The sequence below is a fragment of the Brachionichthys hirsutus genome, chromosome 13, assembly GCF_040956055.1.
Source record: "Brachionichthys hirsutus isolate HB-005 chromosome 13, CSIRO-AGI_Bhir_v1, whole genome shotgun sequence".
Taxonomy (NCBI): Eukaryota; Metazoa; Chordata; class Actinopteri; order Lophiiformes; family Brachionichthyidae; genus Brachionichthys; species Brachionichthys hirsutus.
In genome coordinates, this window is record NC_090909.1 from 2,303,186 (window position 1) to 2,326,655 (window position 23,470).

The following is a 23,470-nucleotide window of genomic DNA, read 5'->3' on the forward strand; positions in this document are numbered from 1 at the left end:
TAACCACTAAAATGGCATTACATTTGGTGAATTACGCAAAGTCAACTATTTCATGATTAATAAAATACACTTTAATGGCTTTAACATGATTTACAACTGTTCAGCTTTGTGTCTCAACTGAGAGGCCAGGATTCGGAACTTATTTTGTAACTTACAAAACAAAACTATAATAAACATAGTATGATCATATTCATATATAGGTAATGAGACACATTTTAAAATATTTCCAAGAAAGTAAAAAAAAAGGATGATGAAAGAATGAGACAAGTATCTCATCTATAAAACAATGGATGGAGGGATATCTGTGCTTTAGATGCATCCTGAGGCATAAACTTACTCTAAAAAGGAAACATGGTCATTTGTCCGATTATAGGTTTACCAATCCAAATATAAACGTATGATAATTTATCTTTAGAATTCGAAACTATTATGGTTAATGATTCAAAAATGCTAAACTTGTTGCTATGATACGACTACCGTCCTTATTGTAATTCCATGTGGCGCCGCGTCATTTCAAGGCCGGCCAGCAGGTGGCAACCAGGATCACTGCATGATGGGTCACATTTCCACACAGAAAATTCCAAATCCAGAATAATAACTGACAAATTAGCAAACGATTACCTTCCGTTTAGAAATTTAGGTCAGCTAATACACCACAACTAGAGAATTAGTGGTGCGGTGTACGGCCAAATCCGATCAGTGAGGATTCAGCGATCCATTAGGTGTTTGAGCAGTGCAGTAGCTCGAGCAGACGCAGCCGACAAACATCCACTAGCAGAGGTGAAAGGAGATTGTTCCAGCCGGAGGACCTCCTGACCCAGGACGCGGCTGCATTCCTGCTACACATCCATGCTGAATTTATCGGCTGTGGTTAACAGCCAGAAGATGAAGATTAATCATATGAAAGGAATTCAAGAGTCCGATAATCCATCTCCACTGTGACGCCTATAACAAATTATTTTGTGATGACATTTGACATCAAAATCATTCCTCCCCACTTCCCTTCATCAACGGCTCCAACGTGGATGGAGTTAACCTGCGAGTCGACATGTCAGCGAGGCTTTACTTAGTTTGCTGTCAATAGTCTTCCTCTGTTCTTAAAGGTTGAACACGAAATTTAGTGCCACCCCCTCCCCATTCATTAGTAGAACTTATCAATTCAGAGACACTACTTCCACGACAACATAGATTTGCTTAATCTTCCAATAACAGTGCAATTATTCGGGGATGTTCAAATGAAAGCAAATCTAAAATATGCAAATTTTAGATGACGCTATTCCGTCCCAGAAATGCAACCTGTAAACCAACCACTTTTCTACTTTCGCAAAAGTGTGAGACTTAAATTAATTTATTGAAACAGATACAAGGATTTGATCACAATCATCAATGCATAAAAGGATGCAACAATCAAAAAACAAAAAACAAATTTAAAATACGCAGCACTTTTCTGCACGTAAGAAATACAGATTTACCCTTTAAAAACATCCATAAACAACCCCAAGTTGGTCCCGATAGTACGAATGAACATGATCTTAATAAAAGTGGTCACTAACAAAAGCTATTAGGCTGCAGAAACATTCAGAATACAGTGGACTCTCCTAAAAGCAGTTTGTTCGGCTGCGTGTTAAATCTTTCGATGGAAGACTGACAAGTTGAAAAACACAAGAATTATATACATTTAATTTTCCATGTTCCCTGGCTCGTAACTTCCCATTTTCAAATCATGTTCCAGCAACAAAACCGAAGTTACAAAATGATCATTCGACAAAAAAACCCAAAACACTGGCACTCCAGTTTTAGTCTCTGAGCGGTTGGGCTGTTTCTGTCGGAGTCTTTTACGTATTATAGGGTGATGACGGTGCCGTCCTCCTCCACCCCTCCCCTGGGCAGGGCCAGACTGTGCCGTGGGTCCGTTTTCATGGAGCTGAGGATTCTGTGCAGGCTGCCGTTGCTGTGGCGGAGGGCGGGGTTGCTGCTGTGGTGCGCCGGCTGCATGTGGGGCGGGCGCTGCTGGGGCTGCTGGGGGTTGTGGTGAAGGTTCAGGTCTCTGTGGAGCTGGTAGCTGAGGTTGCTGTGTTGGTGGTGATGGGACCCGCCGTTGAGGCTTGGATGGGAGTGGAAAGAGGCGGTGGAGACCACCGATAAAGGACGCGTGGGAGGGCTTGGGGGCGCCGCCGCCGCCTGCTGGTGAGTGCGAGACACGCTGGATGCCAAGGAAGCGTTGGACCTCTGAGACGGCCGCTTGAGGCTGTTCTCGATGACGATGTCCGTCTCTTCGTCGCTCTCGAGGTCATCTTGGTAACCATGCGCTCCGGAGGGCATTGCTCCGACCGAGGCCACCGACAAGCTCGGGTAGCCGGCTGACCCACTGCTGTCCGACGACTGGCCGGAGCTCCCGGAGATCCTACTGCCGCGGACCACGTTGTTGCGCTGGTTGACCGGTTTGACCGTCACAATCAGGTTGTGGCTGTTGGCGATCATCATATCCGTAACCTGATCCAACGATTTCCCAGACACCTCGATGCCGTTCACTTCCAGCACCTCGTCGTTAACCGCCAGCAGCCCGGTGCTCTCCGCCAACCCTCCAGGGACCAGTCGGGATATGAAGATCCCCGGGACTTTCTCCAGGCCGTGCGGCGTCACCCGCACGCTGGTGCCGTCTCGGATGTAAAAGCCCAGCGGTTTGTCCGAGCCGTGGCGATAAAGACGGACACGGCGGTGAGATTCAGGCAGGATGTCGACATCGATGATGGAGGAGACGGGCCGGAAGTCCTGGGGCATTCCGATCCGGATGTGAGGCCGCTTGCGGTTGACGTCGTTATTACGCAGCGCGACCACGGCCTTCTTCTTCCGAGTTAAAGTGCTGGTGCCGAAATTAGCGTAGTCGACCTCTTCTGCAAAGAAACACAGGGAAAGTGTTGTAAATGACATTTAGACAGAGGTTGCATCTTTTTTTCTTAGATTTTTCCAAATAGTCAAAGTAAGGAATGAAAAAGGGAAAAGTAAAAAAAAACTTGGCGGCACAGGAAGATTGATGGAAAAGTTCATAACAAAACCTGGAACGAACACTTAAACTCTTCATTCTTTGCATTTAAATCAAACCACACGACCTCGATTCGAAACCTTTTGTTCAAGCTGTACAAAAAAGATACATTTTGGAATGAGCTGCTAAATATTTACACAAAGTTTATTCCGACAGAAAAAAAACAAACATTGAAGCCACAAACAAGAAATGAGTGAAAAACGAAGGCAACATTTTTTTTTCACAATGAATCCAAACTGCATTAAGAATCCCATGTGAACGTGTCGTCTGGATGAAGACTGTCTTTGTGTGGCCGTTCATAGAGACTGCTGAGTGTGTAGGGAGCATTCCTGTCTGTGCTGACGGAGGTGATCCGCCCTCATGCTGTCCAGCAGAAGCTGCAAAAAGTTTCCCGGCGTGCATTTCTGCCCCCAGACACACAAGCACATACATGAACGGTCCTCCATCCTATCCTGAAACCGTAAAAAGGAGGACTGGATCCACCCCCCCCCCCCCCCGAGAGAGCAACATGTCAAACATGCTCGGGTAAGATACGAGAACGGAAGGACAACTTGGAAATAACGCACCCTGGAGATCAACTTGTTCCTGCGAGCCTGACAGTGTGGGAGAAACGAGTGAATGCGCCACACGGTGAAAACAATGATACATTTATAGCGCTCTAATCCTCTCTTCTCTGGAGGACAGGAAATCTGGACCCAGCAAAACCCGCTGCGAAAGGAAGCGAGGGTCGCCAGGTCGGGAGCATCAGCGCCGGCGCTTCCCTCGACCTGCTGAGTCATCCTTGCCTCGCGGTTTGGGACACCTGCTTCATGAAATCATTGTGGGTGAGCGCGCTGAAATAATTGGACACGTCTTCAAAGTCCACCGCTGAGGGAGGGAGTGCCAAAACAAATGTGGAGTCCCCGAGCAGAGCCAAGCAGGCCTCCGGACTCGGAGCAGCGTGTGCATCGGCCATACGGCCGTCTCCTCGACGCTGACTCATCGTTTTAGCGCGTTTAGCTCATTTGAGCGCATCCGCCGGCCCCTCCCGAGGAGAATGTTGACGAAGCAGCATGTTTAACTACAGCTTTCAGGAGTGGCGGTTTCAGGGAAGAACATAGCGTGGAATTCAGCTACGCCGCTGTCTGAAAAATGCACAACACTTGGTAAAGAAATGGTCCCATTTGTCTTTTTTTTTAAACTTTTACCACTTAAAAATGTGCATTTACTTTAGCATCACTGAACTCAAAGTGCATGGAATTCTTAGTTTTCCGTGTGTGTCGCTGCAGAGGTTCGTTTGATTGGATCCAGATAAGGCATTTGGGCGCAGGGCTGGAAATTCTGCCACAAGTGAAAGTCCGTCTGATGGGAACCACGTTGGAGGAGAAGAGGTGGAGAGTCTGACTCGAGATCTTAAGAACACCTCCTCGCTCTGCTCCCTGACCCCAGTCGGGAACCAAGACCACAACGCAACAACGACGCCTCACAGCTGTTCTTCAAAATCCCATCCAAAGCCCATATTGGTCCAATTTGTTTCCCATGTTATAGGGAATAGCTAAAGATAGCTTGCCTTGAATAATCTGAGGAGCGGTTCTGTGGCTTTTTATGTGGGAACTGGACATAAAAAAAAAGGAAAAAAGGGGAGTTGGTTTGAAATCCGTCCCACTGATGTCCTGAACTGCTCAGCAATTCAAAATAATGATGGCAAATAGAAAGACGCATCGCTCAACCTTTTTGGGCGTAAAGCGACGCCGAAGAATGAAGTCCACATAGTTTCTGAGATGATTGATGAGTGCTTTACAAAATCAATTACAGCCTCATACGTCACAGCCGATCGAGCTGAATACCAAACATCCAGTAATGCCACATAGTTTGTCGGAGAATGCAAACGTGGGCCAAGCAAGTCAGGAGAAAGGTATTTATTTACCAACGCGTACAAATGCAAACACCCTGAAGACACTTCGGAGTTCAGCGGAGAATTTCAACACAATCTTCAAGAGCAGGAAAATAAAGTCAATCAGGATTGAATTTCAAACAAAATTCTTTTTTTTTGGTTCTAAAAAGGGTTTCCGGACATTCAAACGATCTAACAATTCGCTGTGATGGATAAAACCTACTGCTGATCAAATCCAGCAGCACAAAATGTGTGTGTGTGTGTCTTCAACAAATGTAACCTCGTGATTCAACTAAACCCGACGCCATTGGAGGATAATGCAGGAAAACGTCTCGGCTCTTTATAGGTCAAAATAGGACTTCTCTGAAAAGTTCAATCCCATGAAAATCGCTGATTGCAAAGCCAAATTACGCAATTATATAAAAAAAAAAAATCACATACAATAGATTTCTAAACTCTGTTGGACGCAAACACTCCAAAGTACACACACACACACCAAACGGGCACGTTCTAGCCGATCACACAAAGGCTATCGTAACAACTCCTGACAAAGCTAATCCCTGCTACACTGAGGCATGATGGGTAAGCCGATGCGAACCTGATGATCAAAAGGCTGTCGGGTCACTGCCAGTCATTCGCAGGCTAAACGGCACCTCAGATTAATGCTACGAGAAAAGCTCGCGGTTTCAGTGAGCTATTACTCAATATTTCCAGCGTTTTATTTAATCTACAAATCAAGGGGCACGCAGAGAGGATGGCGGCAGTTTGCTTTTACCTTTAACTTTATTCAGCTTAAAGTCGGGGAATTCCAAACACAGCAAACGCTGAAGCTAAACGCTGACAGGGATGGAAAAATCATTCATTATCTTAAATAACATTAAACATCTGCAGCATTGAACTTCAGCGAGGGTCAAACGAGACCGCATTGTGAGTAAAAAAAAAAAAAAAAGGGGACTGGCAGGAATTCAGATCCACGTTTTCCAGCATTGTAAACCAACATTCTGCATGTAGAAACCATAAAAAAAGTGTTTTCATCTGGGAATAACTCTGTTGAAACCCTGCGATGCCAGACAACGCCAACGTCTGTGGCTCCAGCCAGCAAAGAAGGTCAGGAGGTCGAAAGCTGACTCAAGAGTGACTCCTGCATTCTGCTGGTGTGTGTGTGTGTGCGTGTGTGTGTGAGAGACACATGAGGTATGTGGTGTTAAATGGGGTTGGAGATACAGCCGAGCAGGTACTGCACAACCTCCCCAGACAGGCAGGGGTTGATTTAAACAAAGACAAACAACAGCTACTTCGGGCTAACCACGCTACCCATTTAAGCCACGTGACCCCATCAATCTTTTTTCACAGCCAAAGAAACCTGGGCAACCACAAAAATCAATCCCAAATTTGTGGCTCGTTCTACCGGGGAGGAAAATGAATGGACCGCTTGGAAACCGGCTAGCTAGCTAGCTAGCATGTGTCTGGTTCTGACCTCACGCTGTTCTTGTGCTTACAAAGCAACGAAGGAAGGAAAAACAATCTTTGATCCACTGGAGCCCAGCTCCAGTTAACCAAAGCTGTTAAGAAAACACCCTTTAAAGTCCTCCTGCTCTTCCAGCATAACCTATAAAAGGCAGGAATCCAACGGGCTTTATGAGCGCCCATTAGGGCCGCTCTTGCACACTTGTTCCTGGCAGGTCTTCCACAACCGACTCGAGACAATGGTCAGCAAAGACCGAAGAGGACATGGGAATGAAGTCTCCAGCATTCCGCCGCCAACAACGGCTGGAGCAGCTGACATCATTGGAGCCGTTTATTTTTGTAACCGTGCAAAAAAAACCCCAAAACACTACGTTTTTAATGTAAAATTCCATAAAGTCACCTCCTGGATCCGTTCAAAAATGTCAGTTACGCCGGTCATAAAAACACAAACATGCAAAAGTATGTGAACAAATAAACAGCAATGCTTATGTAACTTCCTGTAAACCTTAGCTCCTGGCTTTAAAAGGTGAATATCAAGAACAGAGACAAAACACGGAGTGGTCGGCGTTCCGGTTCCCCTCGGCGACGCATGTTAAAAGGTTTTTGGGGCTTGCTTCCTGTGTGACATGTCAAAAAGGGCTTTGATGCAAGCTGGAGGGCGATGCTACTTTTTGTAGAATGGTATCAAAAAAAGAAAAGAAAAGAAAGACATCACAAGGAGAGGAAAGTCTCGATGTCACGCGCATGCGAGCGGCAACAACACCCTGCTAACAGCTTTAGCGGCGGCCTCTCGGGGGGGGGGGGGGGGGGTGACCTGTTGGCAATGATATTTTTTTTATTGCGTGATATAACCTAAACACGAGCGGCACAGCTGAGGAACTTATAAACACACAGTCCTAACATTCTGCTTTGCAACAAGCAATGAAGGCAGCCCGGGTGGAAAAATAAGACCGGGAAAAACACACCATTATAACTGCTGGGTGTCGCTGGGAAACGGGACTTCTAATTAAACGTTGCAGAGCGGATTTAGCACACAAACATCACAAACATGTGTCCATTCATTTTATTTTTTAAACTTTCCGACTTCAACAGTTTTGACATTTAGGGAACTGCTACACATGTGGTAGCAGCAACCGACACGCTAAATTAGATTTTTTATGAATGCCAAATGTGTGTTTGTCTGACAGGTCGGTTATTTGTTGCAGTTCTGTGATTAATTTGCTTAAATTAACCATATTTTACTCCCAAACGAGTAGCGTGAACAAGATTAGCTCATGAAAACCAGTCATTTAGCAGACCGACGGCTTTCAGCACGTAAATCTTTGCTTGCACGCTAAAGCTATAGCCTGAAACGGCCCGTTTCTCTACCCGACCACACATCCAACTCCAGTCCATCCATGCAAGTGACATTCCTGCACCCGGACAACAACCCCCCCGGCCCCCTCCAGCACCCATCATGGTTCTCAGCCAAGCGTGACAAAGTACTCAGTGACAGGAGAGGCCATAATCGCAGAGAGGGAGAGACGAAGCACATGAGAGAGAATAGTGAATAGTGCTCGACCCTGCTGCCTTTTGCATTAGGTCACTTGATGCTGTAGCGGTGGACTTCATTCCTAGGCCACACACACACACACACACACACACACACACACACACACACACACACAAATGTTCTTCAACCACCAGGAATATGGCATTAAGTAGACGAGGGTGAAACAACGAGTGACAGAGCACAACCATGCAGGAGACGCTGCAGTAAAGTTGGCATGTGAAACGTCCTCCTTCTGGACACATTTACAAAAAAAATAACAAATCCCCCCCGCTTGCATTTGAAAAGACAGAATTTAATGAAATGCAGAGTGCTTTGTGACGCTTTCTCTTCGTAGCGTGGGTTCAGAAAATAGCTGGTTTTCATGATTCTCCAGCGGTTTCATACGACACAGCCAAATACAGCGAAACGAGCTGAAGAGCGAATTCTTACTCCGCTCTGATGCAAATGAGCTGCAGCGAATACTTAAACAGTTGCTTCTCCTCCAATGCACGGGATTCCATATTGGTGAATGTAGAGCGCACGCGGAGACCCCCCCCCCCCAGCGAGATGTTGATGAGAGGAATAGATCAGCAAAACTAGTATTGGACTCTTCTCCTCCCCACCGGAGACGGTCGGGGAAGGCTGCGCTTTCAGGGGCCGATGATTGCCAAGATGTTAAAGCTAATACGGAAAAAGAACTCAGGAAAAAAAGAAAAAAACTGAATAAAGAATTTGTTTTATTTTTTTAAACATGCAAAGATATTTCACATTCTTGCCAGGGTAGTCGAGACGGGCCTTGTGGAAATTTGGAGAAGCTCGATAGGTCTTGTGGTTACAAACTGACAACACGGATTTGGGAAGGAACTTTATGAAAGTTTGTTATCTTGCAAAGGAGCACAGACAAAAAAGGTAGCTCAAGTACTGCAGAGGAGAAAATACAACTTTATACTGGACGTGTTACAACATTTAATCACAGACGGGCTGCATTAATAACATCGAAAGTGCATAGATATAAATACAGCATGGTTATATTATTACAGTGCTAAGATCTGACCGCTAAATCAGATCGTGCTAAAACTTTGCACGTATGCATGTGCTGGGCAACACACACACACACACCTCCATCCTTTTAGTCTCAGTCCTCCTTTTCCTGCGCAGGGGGGCCGGACTACACATCTGGGACAAGTTAAAGGGAGCGGCTCCGCCTGTGCGGTTGGGAAGGGAGGGATTTACGGTCCTCTGCAGGTAGGCGCACACACACACACACACACACACAGGGGGGGGGACAGTGTGTGCATACAAAGAGATTAACCTGTGTATGTCTGCTGGTGGGGGCCCTCAAAGGGCGAGGTAGAGGAGGGTGATGGAGTAGACAGGTCTTGCATTCCTCAAACAGCCTCCACCTCATCAGCGGCCCTTAAAAGAAGCGCCACCCGAGGGTGGGCGGCGTCCGCCTCCTACGTCCCGTCGAGCGCAACGTGCTACCGCTTCTGGGTTCGATTCCACCGGCACTCTGCTGAGCACATGTCTGCGTCCACAAAAGGCTGCACTGACATCTGGCCCACAGGTCTGCGCTCGCCGCTTACGACCCACGAGGAGACATTGAAAGACGTCACCGCCGAATAAAGCCAACGGAAACCTCCTCACGCTGCTGGTGAAGGATTAGGATTGGTCTCGCCGTCGGACGGGACGTTCGCGCAGACAGGTAAATGACAGGTGGGAACAGACAACCGGTCGGAATACCCCAGAGCCAAATTTGAGTTTATTTGATTGAAACCGCCGCCATAAATGAAAACAGAAAGATGGGGAAGGGGATCAGATCGTCCATCTTGCAGACGATGCCCTGCTGGGAAGTTCTTACATCAACCTACAGGAAAAATAATCCTTTGTTACGGAGCTGCCTCTGGAGACGTTCATCTCATTCACACTGAGGGCAAGACAAATAATCCTTCATGTCCCGACTCGAGACATAAAAGGCCAGAAAACACGCCGTCGTCTTCAAAGCCCGGATGACATCATTTTATCCTCAGGCAGTGTCTACCGATGAGACCGATCAATTCATCAATACTTTAAACATTTACGGAGGCGTGAAACGGCAAAGGAGCTTGTTCGTGATTGGCTCATTTACAAGCTAATCGTAGCGCTTGTCTATTCCAGCGTTGTGAACAATACGACCCGTCATACTCCCGGTTGTTGCTCAGTCAATAAATATTACGAAGTTTCATGGATGCCGGCAAAAAAATATTTTCCATTTAGATCAATGAATAGAAATGTGACGACTAGTCAAACCCAGAACTCTTTCGGTTTATTCTGGTATGCGAGCCAACAACCTAACCTTCACACGGATCAATGGGAAGCCCCCTCCTGGCCTCCAGGTGAGCCCACCCTCCAACCCCCCCCTCCCTTTTGGTGGGTGCGAGTTCACAATCCCTCCGCATGCTTGGACAGGCGTCCGAAACCGTCCCTCCCCTCCACCTGAAACGCCAACACCAACTGTTTCACAACCACAAAGCGTATCGGATCACTTCCTGTGTGGGGTGACACACATCCTCGGCTTGTCCCGCTCCATGGACTCCGATTGTGGATTACTTCACCTAGTCTTTGCAGACAAATCCCCCCCCCCCCCCCCGGAGCATTTCCACTTGAGTTGTCAGCGACCATTGTTTCCGCAAGTCTCTCGGACACAATTCAAATCAGGATAAGAGTCACGGCTCAGTCCCCCCCTCCCCTCCTCCTCCATTCTTCCCCTTCCTCATCCATCCTGAACTGCTGTGCTGGCCCAACTCAACCTCCAACTTGCAGCGTACGTAATCGAGGGGAGGAGCGGGCGAGCTGGCAGCATCTCCTCATCGTCCATCTCCGATAGACTTTAAAGCGTCGGTTCAAAGGACTCGTGAGGAAACACACTTTACCGCGGAGGAAGGCTTTAGCTGGACCCGACGTACAAACGAGAGACTAATCAGTTACGTCGTGGAAAAGCAATCGCAAGACATGCGCTTTTCCTTTTCTGTAATTTTCTTTGACAACGAATCAACAGTGGATACTGTTCAAGTCATTGGCAGCTCTGGTGCTTCATAATCGGCCAATCGTTAAAGGTTGTCTGGCTGCATTCTAACCAATCAAAGCCTGGCTGAACGACTGCCAGACTGGTGAGGCAGCCTGTCCCATCGGTTTTAGCCGAATGACCTATATCTGGCATTATAGTGAGCTGTGATTGTCCCTCGGGCAGGCAGACATACACGCGATGCCATAACGCACAAGAAAGTATAATCCGGAGAAACTTCGGGGGTAAAAACCACAACACGAAACCAGACGAGCAACTCTGAACGTCTACTTCCTCCCTGCAGATCAGATCAAACCATTCAGAAAGGAAAATAGCAAATAATCGCACGCAAAAACACACACAACCGGCCACACAGGCCAAAGTCTGCCCAAGCCTTCCTCTTTCCTGGGTTTGGTTATGGACGTTTTTTTTGTTTTTGCCACCGTGACCTTCCTGCCCAGGGTCATCGAGCAGAGACAATAAACGACATCACATGCTGCCAGGTTGAGCACGTCCGAATGGACTTGTTTTTGGGTGACTTTACTCGACAGTATTTATAGTATGCAGCAGCCGAGAAGCAAAGCCAGTGCCTCCTTCGTAATTATGGACTCCAAAAATAATCCTCGCCACAGGCGATGCTGAGTTGATGTCGCGCTGGAAGCCTAGCGCTTGGCGTGCCAAGGCCAGGAAGCTAAACGCTATCCCGTCGTATGGATGCATTGTCGATTATGAGAAGGTAGCGACAATTAGCTTTATACAACAGACCGAAATCGGTGAATGATTACAGACTGTTAAATTGATGATCCAATATGTTTAGCAGTGACATAAGAGCTTATTTACAGCCAAAACTATTTGCCCTGAAAATGAGGGGGGGGGGGGGGGGGGGGGAGAGGGGGGGTAGGATTTCCTCAAAAGACAAAGTTCTCGCTTCCATGCGAGTTAACCTCTGGTGAGGAGGTCCGTTTGTCTATTAGCATTATTACACAAAAACTGGAGCAGATTTCCAGTCCAAACGGCAAAGACGACACGGAGAGGTCACATAAGAACTGTTGAGCAGACGTCCATGGAACCTTTGAGGAGTGGGGCATGGAAAAAAAAAAGGAAAAAAAAAAAAGAGTTCCGGATCCAGATAGAGGACCAGTTCTTGGACTACACCGTTTGTATATGCTATACTGTGTGATGAATCAGATGTTACATGGCCTTTGAGGTCTGTTTCCGACCTGGATCTAATAATGTTCTACATCAAATCAATCCCCAGACAGCTTCCCTTTTCTTTTATGGTTTAGGCATCCAGGACTGTTTGGCCTTGGCTGAAGTTTATATGCAAACGATTACTATTCTACTGACATTTGTGAGTCTTGCAGAGCAACACACGAAGCATGCCTGGCCTTGTCCTGCAGTAGAGCTGTAATTAAAGAGGCTCGCCAAACAAATCGTCTCCGCACAAACCAGCAACTCCTCCCTCGAAAACCCACGAACATCCGCCCAGAATCCATATTCGCTGCTCTTTGCAACCCATTCCCTAAAATAAAAATCACCCTCTTCCCTCAGTTTTCCACTGCATGCTTCCCATTCTTAATACCATCTATCCTGAAAAAGTGATCTTGATGGACTAAAAGAAAATATATTTTCACAAGGGTGCAACAATTCCTTTTTGCGATTTGTAAGAATTCCCTATGAATTGTAAATTTCCATAAAATAGCTCGGAAGTAAAGTAAAATCATTAAAGCAGGAATAAACGGCTGTGCTAATGGTTTATTCCATCACGGTGAGGCTGAACATCCGAAACAACCAGACAACTAAAAATTCAGATGCTTGGAGATTCAAAACTCAGCCCATCACAGGCTCTCAATTCCACTTGCATCCCATAAAAACAGGAAATAAATACGGCGCAGAAGTATTTCGAGTTTGTCGTCCCCCCCCCCCCCCCCCTTTGAAGGCTCGTGCTTCTGAGGGAGTGGCGGCGGCGGCCGAGGAAGTTGTTTGTTTGTCCCAGGAGGAGCAGCAGCATTCATCACTTCCAGAATCAAATTTCCAGAGTCGACATCTGCGGGTTTTATCTGGATGCCGGAAGGCCTCGGTTTCAACTCAGCCACAGAGCGTTTGAGAATCATAACTGAAAGTCCGTTGAGGCGTGATCGCACTTGACCAATAGGAACACGGTAAACATCAGACGATGCATCATTGTGGTTTTCTTCCAGCTGTAAAATGACTACTTTTCCTGACAATACGTGATTATGTAAAACCATAGAAGGGGACATTTGCTGACTCTGGGTCTGAGAGAAGCAAAAATAAATCCAAAGAGACGGATGACAGAAAGACCGCTCTTCAGACAACCCAGCCCCACAATGTCTGGAAACGGCATTGTGTGTGGGGGGGGGGGGAAGCGAGGGGACGCAGTTCAAAGTGGGGTCGTAAACCAAAATGAAAGCAGCGACTTAGGAAACACAAACACAACAGCCCCTGCAAGCTTAATTAAAACGCAGAAGCGCCCCGCCTACGTCTGGACGGCAGAGCGAACGGGAGTCTGCTGGGATTGGAGAAGGATTTCTACGGCGCGGGACAAGCATGACGAGGAAACGCACAACGGGTACAAATTAGACGTGATGGAATGGAATGGAGAGCGTTCCCGTATCTGGTCGCATGTCTAGCGCCGCCGTTTGTCTCTTTTCAGTCCAGCTGACACAATTTACAACTTTGTTCAAGCTGGTTCACAGTTAGACTCACAAAGAGAGCCCCCCCCCCCGTCCAGACAGGGCTGTTGCCGTGGTGCCAGGCTCCTGGCAGGCACCGGGGCTTCTCCATCACACTTTAAGTACGGTTGGCATTGTCTGAAGACAAGCAGAGACGAGGCCACACACAGGTTTTTATTGGAGGTCGCCCACACACACCACCTAAATGGTTTTAATGGCGAGGAAACCATCCCCTATTGGGACCTGGATTTATTTGGAATGGCGCGGCGATGCGGTGACGCACACACACACACACACACACACACACACACACACACACACCCAAGCAGGAAATAGTTCCGATACCAACGAGGCCTCAAACACGCCACTTGCCTGACGGGGGCTGCTTTTCCGAGCCGGTGCATTTTTGCGTGTCGTCAGTCCGAATGCGACCCAAATGTGTCATCAAAGAATGTGAAGCTTTTAAAAGCTTCGATGAAGGCTGTTCGTCTCCTGCTGCACGGCAACAGGAGAGATTCTGCATTCAACACAAGGACGGGGGGGGGGGGGGGGGGTGGACAGAACCTGCACCGTCCTCCCTCCGCCGCCGCCGGTTTACTGTTAGACCGACTCCCCACTGTCTGCTGTGGTTCTCCCCCCCCCCCCACGCCCTCCCCTCCCTTTGCCCTTGAGCCATGCCCGAGCTTGAACAGGAAAAGAATGAGGGTCGGTTTAAGCAACTACCTAAAACTGCATTCCTGCCCCGGAGCCAAGACGTTCCGATGGACATGCGCCGCCAAAAGGCATCGCACACTTTCACCACAGCGTCCAGGAAATCAAGGGCAGGGTGGAGATGCAACAAAGAAAACAAAGGCCCAAGAGAGAGAGAGAGTAAAAAGAGAGATGGGATGGAAGCGACATGTCTACCAGTCTCTGCGTCTGCCAGTCGTTCCACAGCGATCCCTTTCACCACATGACCCGAGGACACCCCGGAACCGAACACGAAGCTCGGCGGTAGCGAGGGCACAGCCCGACACGCTACCCTCAACCCAGTCGTGGTGACTCACGTTCTGAAAGCCAGTCATAAAAGCGCAGCGACTCTGCCCGACCGAAATAGGCCCGGTGGAACGAGGAAGACGGAGCTTAGAGCGCTGGCGTGCAAAATGATGATCTGCTGCACAGGAAAGAAAGAAAGCTCTATTCTAACCCAGTCTGATGATGTAATGAAGGTTATATAATTCAGTGTACATTAATAACCAAAAGCAACACGGCACCAAAAAAAAAAAAAAAAGATTTGAAAGATTTAAAATGTTAAAAGCATCGACAGAAAGTCTGAATCTAGGTTTTCAGAATCTGCAGGAACTTTTGGCGCGTTAAAAGTTCATAGCAAAGAGACCAGATACGTTCTGACAATAAAGCTTTCCCCATTTCGAGCTCCCCGACGCAACGCGTCTGCTTGCAATCAATGCCTTTCAAGAGGCAACCTTTGCTGCCCAAAACCTGCACGTCAGCAGCTCCGAAATCACGAACTCCTTTGCACAAACGATGGCAGTAGCTCTTACAGGCGTGGAGGAGAGAGAGTCGGGAACCTCCGGCGCTCAGCAGGCTCAGAACAAAGCCGCGCAGACCCGACCTCGGCTGCTTAAAGTCGCAGCCCGCTGCCAAACGGGGGTTCTTGCTCTTTGTTGAAAGTTTAGTCTGCGTTGCAGGCCACTGGCACTCTCTGCAAACGCAACTCAATCCTGACGCTACAAAAGGACAGTTTTCAAAAAATAGACTCGGTTCAAGGACGTTTCTGTCACCGATTACTGAGAGTAAAAAGGAGTCCGGATCAAATAAGGAAAACGGAAGTTCTCCAAAAAGAGTCCAACGAGTTTCCAGACAGAACCATCCTCGCCTACATCATCTCCTGTACGTAAATATTAGAATAATATATCGGTCGATATCACGTCACGCGGGAAACAAATTGGCCTCTGTGCTCTCTGTACTGTTTAAACATTCCAGTCGCACTCAAATATCCGTTTCCCTCACTCTAAATCTTTTGTATTTCAGCGATCGCAACACAAACAGACCGTCTGCGGGTCCAGTTCTTGTGCAAACAGCTTAAGGGGGGGGGGGGGTGGGGGTCGAGGTCGACCTCAGCCTGCCGTGGGCGCAGCCAGATTCAGGACATTTTTAAATTCGCTTTCTACAGGAGTGCAAATGAAATTCATCAGAGCTGAGAAGTGCTACAGCTCAATTTACGCGCAAACGCGATGCAGCGAGACGGCGAGGACGGATGCGCTCAAGCGCCGCCGCATTTAAACGCAAAACAAGAGGGAGCGACGGGAATCAGCCGCTGGATTACCGCCGCGTCGTCTCAGAGCACGCTCCGACGATCCTGCCAGCAATCACAACCTAAGCCCAAAAGAGGAAGAGGAAGGATCATGGGTTCGAGTCTCTGTCTTCGAGAGGGAGCTGGTAGTCTCCCCAATTATCCCCCCCCCCCCCCCTAGATTCAGGCCGTGTTTTTAATGAAATAAAACCTTTCTGCGTTTCTCGAGTCTTTCATCAGACTCTACACGCTGACCCGGACTAAAAGGCTGGTACTGACTGATACAGCATTAGCATCCACATGCTAACCCGAGTACAAGTACAAGGCAGCTGATCCGAGACGCGAGGCGCTCGAGCAGCAGCGCGCACACACACACACACACACACACACACACCTCTTTGTTTGGCGACCCAACAATAGACCGCAGTGAAGGCTTAAGATGCTCCCACTTCTGTCCCCAGAGCCCGTCTCCATCGCTGCATCTGATTTATGACATTTACAGATAAATTACAAGATTAAAACGTCCCGTAATTTTTTTTTTTACAGTGCAGAAGGGTCAGCATACTTAAAATAAATGCCGAAATGACAAATACTGAGAAGACAGCAGTGCATTTAATTTAGACAATTATAATTTATAATTAATCAGACATCCTGATAAATTTTATTATATAAAGTAGAAAGACGGATCACCCCAATTTGATACTTGCTCTTTACATTCTAGAACTTTTGAGACAACCAGTCCCACAAAAGGGACAGACTGGTGGACAAGAAAACGTCTCACTAAAAAGCTGCACGATAACCCCCCCCATTACTCCCCCCTCCCTTTTGCATTTGAACCGTTACACAACAATTAAAACAATAAAGTGTGGAGTACATGTTCATCACGGAGGGAGGGAGGGACATTCCAAGAAGGGTTCAGGGAATGAATGGACGTGAATGGTGATGGATTCATTTGCATGGAGACTGGCAGCCAGTCAAAACCCACTCCAGAGCGGGAATCAATGAGACGGAGACGGAGCCGCCGGGACTCCTTCCCCATTCAGGCTACCGTCGCCTCATCTTGGAGCAAACAACACGAGCAACCGACACACAAGCGGCGCGAGCTCAGCGAGGAGTCTCTCGTCCACGCAGGCCTTTTGTCTCCCAGTAATGTCTGGCATGCCGGGGACATGCTGGGGACACGCCGGGGACACCGGCTTTGCTCAATGACCCGATTTCTACGGGGCTGCCGGCGCACCGGAATGCGTGCGAACCCGTGTGTCTGCGATCGTCTGCCTGGAAGCCCTTCCTTTGGATGAGACACAGGACTTAGCCGGGCAGACGGTCACAGACCCAGCCAATAAGAGGGCAGGAAACACACACACACACACACACACACTGCCTTGCATGAAATAAACAGTCTGGCCTGAACTTCCCGTAGAGGGAAACTTCATTCCAGTTAGAGCAATAATGCGTCCCGAGACACCGTCATTGGAACAGATGATTATTTTACAGGAAACTCATTCCCGTCCAACCATGTTGGACGAACCGTTCTGGCTCTCGTAAGAAATATTAGAACTAGAACGTAGAACTCTAAAGCCCCCAAAAGTCCCCGTTCTGAATCTGCCCAGTTACCTGGATCCAAAAGTTTCAACAAAACCAAACAAAAAGGTAGTTTAGAAAAGAAAAAAGTCAATTTTCACGTTGTTAAAGAAAGAATTCAGCCCATTGTATCTGGATCCATTTAAACTGGGCTCTTCCCAGTAACATGTGCAACCTTCCCGCAACGCTTCGTGTAAATCCACGCAGCGGTTTGCGCGTAACTTATCCGAACGTCAGACCGACCATGAGCTCACAAAGAGGAAACGGAAGGCGGGGCCGTCGTTAAAAAACACCCGACAGACGCACCTTGTCTCTGTATGAAGAGCCGGAGCACCGGGTGAGCCGTCGACACCGCCCTGCAGAAGTTGTCGTCGTTATTGATCGGCAGCAGATCGCCGTGGATGTCGGCGTAGCCGATCATCACCTCCATGTTGGCGATGCGGTGAACGTGCAGGATGAGCTTGTAAAACTCCTCGAACTTGCCCGGCTTGGCCCGGTCCACGGAGAACCGGCGGAACTCGGCGCCATACTGTAGAGAAAGACCAAAGGAGGGGGGGGCTCATTAAAAGGGAATGGGGGGGGGGGGGGGGGGCAGGAAGCGGAGAGAGCTGGATATCCGACGCAGCCTCCTTTCAAACATCCTTCCGCTTTTCACGGGAGTTGCTGGAGCCTATCCCAGAGGCGGGGCACACCCCGAGTGCGTCGCCAGCGACCGCCATTAAGACACCCGGTGAGGTCACAACCAACCAATGACGGCACGGCTTGGGGGTCACAGCGGTGTCATCACGCGACTCAGAAGAAAAACGGACGTGGGGAGGAGACACAAAAGCACAGCTTGATAAACCACAGCGGCGGCGTCTGAATCGCTGCGGCCATTTGTAGGCCGAGGTCATTTCTTTGTTCCTGTAATCATCAGCTCACAGCGAAGGGAGGCCGACAGCAGGAGGAGGAGAGGGGAGAGATTATCACGGAGGAGGGGGGGGAGGGGGGGAATAAACTGCTGACAGCGGAGGAGAGTCGAGGAGCGAGGGGGGGGAGACATTAAGCAATCAGAAGATGACATATGAATTTCAGGAGGTGCGTCCGATCACCGGGCAGACGTGCGAGGAGGCGCACACGGTCGGATTCCAACCATTGAAGATCCAGCGCCTGGAGCAGACGAGCAGGTTTGGCGTTCAGGACCCTGAACCTGCACGAGTCCGGTCTCGACGCCGCGACTCCTCGTGATCAGGCTGCTCAGACGGAGCTCGCTCCTCTGCTGCGAGCAAGTCTGAACACGGCGTGATCAACCGCAGCCGCAAACGTGACATCACCTGCCCTCCTCGGCCTATCGGCGCAAAGCGATGCCGACAGGCTGCAACAAGTCCCGGAGACGTTAAAACACGGACGCCGACTGACTCGTCATGGAAAAAGAACCCGCTTTGACCTCGCGCTCATCCTTCGGACTTGATTTAAGCGAGAGCAGGAGGAGTCAGAGATCGCCGCCGACATCGCCGCTCCCTGATAAGAGCTTGGCGTGAGTGAAAGCAGCTCCTGGAGGAGGCTCCGGGACAGACCGGCAGACACCTCCGGTGCTATCCCAGATAGGCTTATCAATGGAAACCCCCCCCTCCCCCCTCCCTAACCCAGAACCAGGCCCGGAACATTCACGGGCTTTCCAAGGAGCTTATCTTGAACCGTTGCTCCACAAAAGTTTGATCCGGGTCGGGAACATGTGGACCCTCGGCGAGGCCGCAGAGAAAAGGCGTCTCGATAAACGTCAAAGGCAGCCTGACTTTCAGCGAGAAGTCCGTTTCCCTTGGACTTATCGCGTCCAGATAACCGGCGCTCACTCTGAGCGAAGGCGCCGCCAAGGACGCGATTCCAGCACGGCACCTTGATCTAATCTCTCTTCAGGCGCCGTGCCTTCGGGACATTCCTAATAGTTGCTTTTGCATCATTCAAAAAGAGACTCGCGAGTCGCTGCTTGCTCGACGAGAGATTGATTTACACACATTTAAAGGCTCTTAACCGTCATTCCGGTTTAATCAGCTTTTACACGCCGGCTTGATAGCAGGAGGAACGCGCAGACGTGTTTGGAGGTTGGGTTGAAAACGCAGGCGTGAAGGAAGTCGCCTGCGCTGCCGCTCCAATGTTTATAGAAGAAGAATGCGGACGGCGGCCGATCCCCACGCCTCCACCTGCGAGGAATGCGATCAGAAAGCTGACGTGAACATTTTGTCCCTCTCAAAAGCGGAACAAAAAAAAAAAATGACGTCAGGAAACGCCTGATACCAAAAGGGACACGCGTGATGTCGGCCGGTGAGTCAGCAGCGATGACCGTGCACAAAAACCTGCCAGGTGTGTCAGACCCACCCAGGGACGGGCTCTGACCCCCCCCCCCCCAGTGGAACAAACACAAAAACCCCACCCTTCCCCAAAACAAGGCTCTTTGATGAGCATCCTGGAATAGATTTAGCCTCCCTCCTTTCTGTTCTCCACCCACCTTCAGCGATCGGTTTTCCCTCTCCCAGCGTTCCCGGTGTTCCCGAGTCGCCGCCCCTCCTTCCCACACAGGCCTCCAGCTGTTGGGAGCTTTGAAGGTGGAATTCTGTCCCGCTCTCCCCCGACACACGACTGCAGCCGGAGGGATCCGGCGCTTCCTATACCTGGACTCCTCTGGATGCAAGTAGCGTTCAGCGTTAGCGGCGTCATCACAGATGTGCAGGTTCCCCACGCCACGGACGCCAAACGAACCCCCCCCCCCCCCCCCCCGTTACCGCTTACGGATTTTGCGCTGGTAATAATCTAAACAGATTTATTCCTGCACGACTTCCAGACTTTTTGAAGTATTTGACGTTTTCCTGAGTCCCGTCTAGGACGATTCCTCCACATCGGAACGGCCCGATAAGGCGTTTTGATTTTTTTAGACATTTCCCAGTCTTTTGCTGATACCGTCCAAACTTTTTAAAAGATGTGTTGCAGGGAACAAACAAACAAAACCACTGAGGCTCAGGAGGAACGGCTTCAGACACGTCGTCTTCTGCTGCCTGAAGAACGGATTCGTCAGAGGACACAGAAGCGTTTTCATGTCCAAGCATCCTGAAACAGACGTGCCCCCCCCCCCATCCGTGGATCTGTTATCCCTCTCGCAGGTTGGGAACAAGCGAAAACTTCCAGGGAAAGACCTCTAAATAAAAACAACAACAAACTGTTCACATCAACTGGGATTGGGAAGCTCATCCCTCATGAATGTGCACGATCACGCACGCGCACACTCAAGCAGAATTCAAGTGAAATATGTTGACCAGAAGAAATTTGGAAATAGTTCAGTTACGTCTGTGATTTTGGGATCTGAAGAAATGTTCAACAACAAGTTTGTTCCAAATCACAATTGTGTAAACTTTGAGGTTTAACATTAAAGTCTTGTTGCCTTCTGGTATAAAACTGATTCTCTCGTTCTATGAAGACCCAGATTGACGCGCCAGCGCGCGTTTGCGTTTTTTACGCACCTTCCAGACCTCCCGTAAACAGAAAGTTACACAAAACAACAGCAAGGGTTCGACTATGTTGCACAAAAAGACGCAAAAAAAACCTCCTTAATGCTACAAACTCTTCCGAGTCGGGCTGTCGGGAAACATTCGTCAAACGAGTTCTCCTCTCGGCTTCGAGAATGACGTCACATTCCGCGTGGCCGCAGAATTAAACAGGAGGTAAATGATTAACGTACAAATACAGAAACGCGCATTGCCTGGCGGGTCCAGCTCCACGGACCGGGACGGGGACGGGAGACCTGCGCGTCGTGGGTCCCGACCAGCTCCGGATCCGTTGCGGGACGACGCGTGTGAACCGTTTTATCCCCGAACCCCGCATTTTGGAGCGTGGAAACCGACACTCACCTTGCTTTTCACTTCCACGGCGCTCCCGTCCGCAGCCCGCAGAGGTTGCGACTTATTAAAGCTACGATTCATTTTTTTTGTGGTTGCACAGGAGGGAGGACAAAAAAAAAAAAAAAAAGTTTGCCCGCAAAAAAGACGGGCTCCGGTGCGGGATCCTTCTGCGGGGTCTCCGGCGGAGGACGCGCGTTTTCTTTCGACCGTTGTCTTCAACGCGCTCCGCCAAATATCAGCAGACCTTCCGTGGCTAAAAGACGCGATCCGCCCGCTGCGCTGACTCGGGAGTGAGTTAAGTTTTAAAATGACATCAGCCCTCCTAAAAAAAAAAAAAAAAGAGAGATCCTATGACGCATTTACATGTCGCTCGGAATTTCTAATACTTCTAAGTCTTGGTCTCGCAGCAGTTGCATAAAAATAAACGATGTTTTGTGCAAATGTCGTCACCAACCTGACAACAAGTGCTCTTTATGGGTAGCCTAAATAATTCAGAAGTCTCTCTTCCTTTCACTACTGAAGATAATTCGCAATGTATCATCAAAAACTCTTTATATTGTTTATATTGTCACACTTATCAATACCAGCCAATAACACAAATGATTTCGTTTTAGTCATATTAGTCCTACCAAGGAGGTATTTGTTTCTTGTTTATGACGCCTCACATATCACATTAAATTAAATTAAAGTAAATTAAATGTCACATTTCCGAAAGTCCGTAAACGCAGCACGATGCTTCGTCGGTCCTCCGGTGCGCCAGAGGCGCATTTTTGAGCACAAAGGTCGACTGTTTTTAGCCGCTGTTTTTTTAAATGATTATTTTGAATCATTTAGTTGATGTAAATTGGATTAAAGTAGCACAAGACGCCGCACCTGAGCCAAAGGAAGCATGGCCTCCTGATGCTGTGCAGTTTCTGAGCACTTTGCTCGTCGAAACATTCTCTTTAAGTGAAATAGTAAAGGTTTGAGAGATACCTGACATAAAAGTCTGAAATATAATTATCTGCCATGATGGGTTCAGTTCCCTTCAGTATGAACCACACAGCTGGGCTCACTGCTATTCCAACAAGGCAAGAAGTCAAAATGTCAAGTACATTTCAGTTCCTCTAAAAGCCTGCATGGTTGACCAGCTTTTATCTTTTTATCAGCAGAGGTTTGAAATGCAACAGGTACACCGGCCTATTGCTGTCGCTGGAACACGTCCGATAAATGTTTTCGCACAACCCCCCCCCCCCTGTAGAAAAGCAAACGCCCTTTGCCCTGAGGGCCCCCCCACCCCGGTAACAGCACCACCCCTGCTGCAGCTATACCTTTGATAACCAACACCCACAGCATGTGAAGCTTTTGCAAAAAGCCGGTGGTGAATATTCTGGACTGCTGTCCTGCTTTACAACATTCCTGCAGCAGCTGCGGCTCCCAGCGGCTCCCAGCGGCTCCCAGCGGCTCCCAGTAGCAGGAACTTGTTTACTCACTGCAGGAATGCGGCGACCCCTTAAAAACCTCACTACACTGTCAGCTTTCCTCCTCGACGCACCGATCTTATAGCATTTGTTTGTTTTATATGATTTTGAACGCGACACTTGTCTTTGTCGCTAAAGCAGGATTATACCTCAGGGGTAGCTTGATTCAATATATTTTTTTAAATCAAAATCAAATCAAATCAAAAATATGAGTCACACTGAATGCTTATTTATAGAATTTCAGTCAAGCTTTTGCTTCCAACACAGGGGCAGAATCTGGTATTGCACCCTGTCTGGTTTCAACCCCTAAAGCAGCAGTAAGGAGCAGAAAATAGTCTTTTTTAAAATCATTTCCTGTACAATAAAATTACAAGTAATCTAGAGCTGAAGAAAGAAAGCTTCCCTCAGGAGTAATTTCACGTGGAACTCGACGGATCTTTGCTTTTGTTCTTTTAACAGATCGACCTTTTATAACACCTGCGAAGGAATGTTAAGACTTGATGAAATGATTAACTTTACACAGGCGAAGCTGCGAGTTTGACTAACATTCGAAACAGAACGTGTTTTTTTTTTTTAAATCAAACTGAGAACAAAAATAAAGGAAATAACACTTATAT

At 48.4% G+C, this 23,470-nt stretch overlaps 1 protein-coding gene across 1 annotated transcript; it reads right to left on the bottom strand.

Annotated features, from left to right (window-relative positions):
* Positions 1 to 1,223: 1,223 nt before the first annotated feature.
* On the bottom strand, positions 1,224 to 21,474 carry pard6gb (par-6 family cell polarity regulator gamma b). Its single transcript, XM_068747255.1, has 3 exons — positions 21,403 to 21,474; positions 17,831 to 18,053; positions 1,224 to 2,894 (listed from the first exon to the last, which is right to left on the bottom strand). Exons 1-3 carry the CDS (start codon positions 21,472 to 21,474, stop codon positions 1,843 to 1,845), a joined length of 1,347 nt encoding a protein of 448 aa, XP_068603356.1. The 3' UTR covers positions 1,224 to 1,842.
* Positions 21,475 to 23,470: the final 1,996 nt, after the last annotated feature.

What these genes read in the sequence shown, in the direction of transcription:
- pard6gb (XM_068747255.1), bottom strand. Translation starts at nt 21,474, where the DNA reads ATGAATCGTAGCTTTAATAAGTCGCAACCTCTGCGGGCTGCGGACGGG. An exon ending in CCGTGGAAGTGAAAAGCAAG is followed by an intron (nt 18,054 to 21,402) that starts GTGAGTGTCGGT and finishes CTTTCTCTACAG; the next exon opens with TATGGCGCCGAGTTCCGCCG. An exon ending in GCTCTTCATACAGAGACAAG is followed by an intron (nt 2,895 to 17,830) that starts GTGCGTCTGTCG and finishes GTTTCTTTGCAG; the next exon opens with AAGAGGTCGACTACGCTAAT.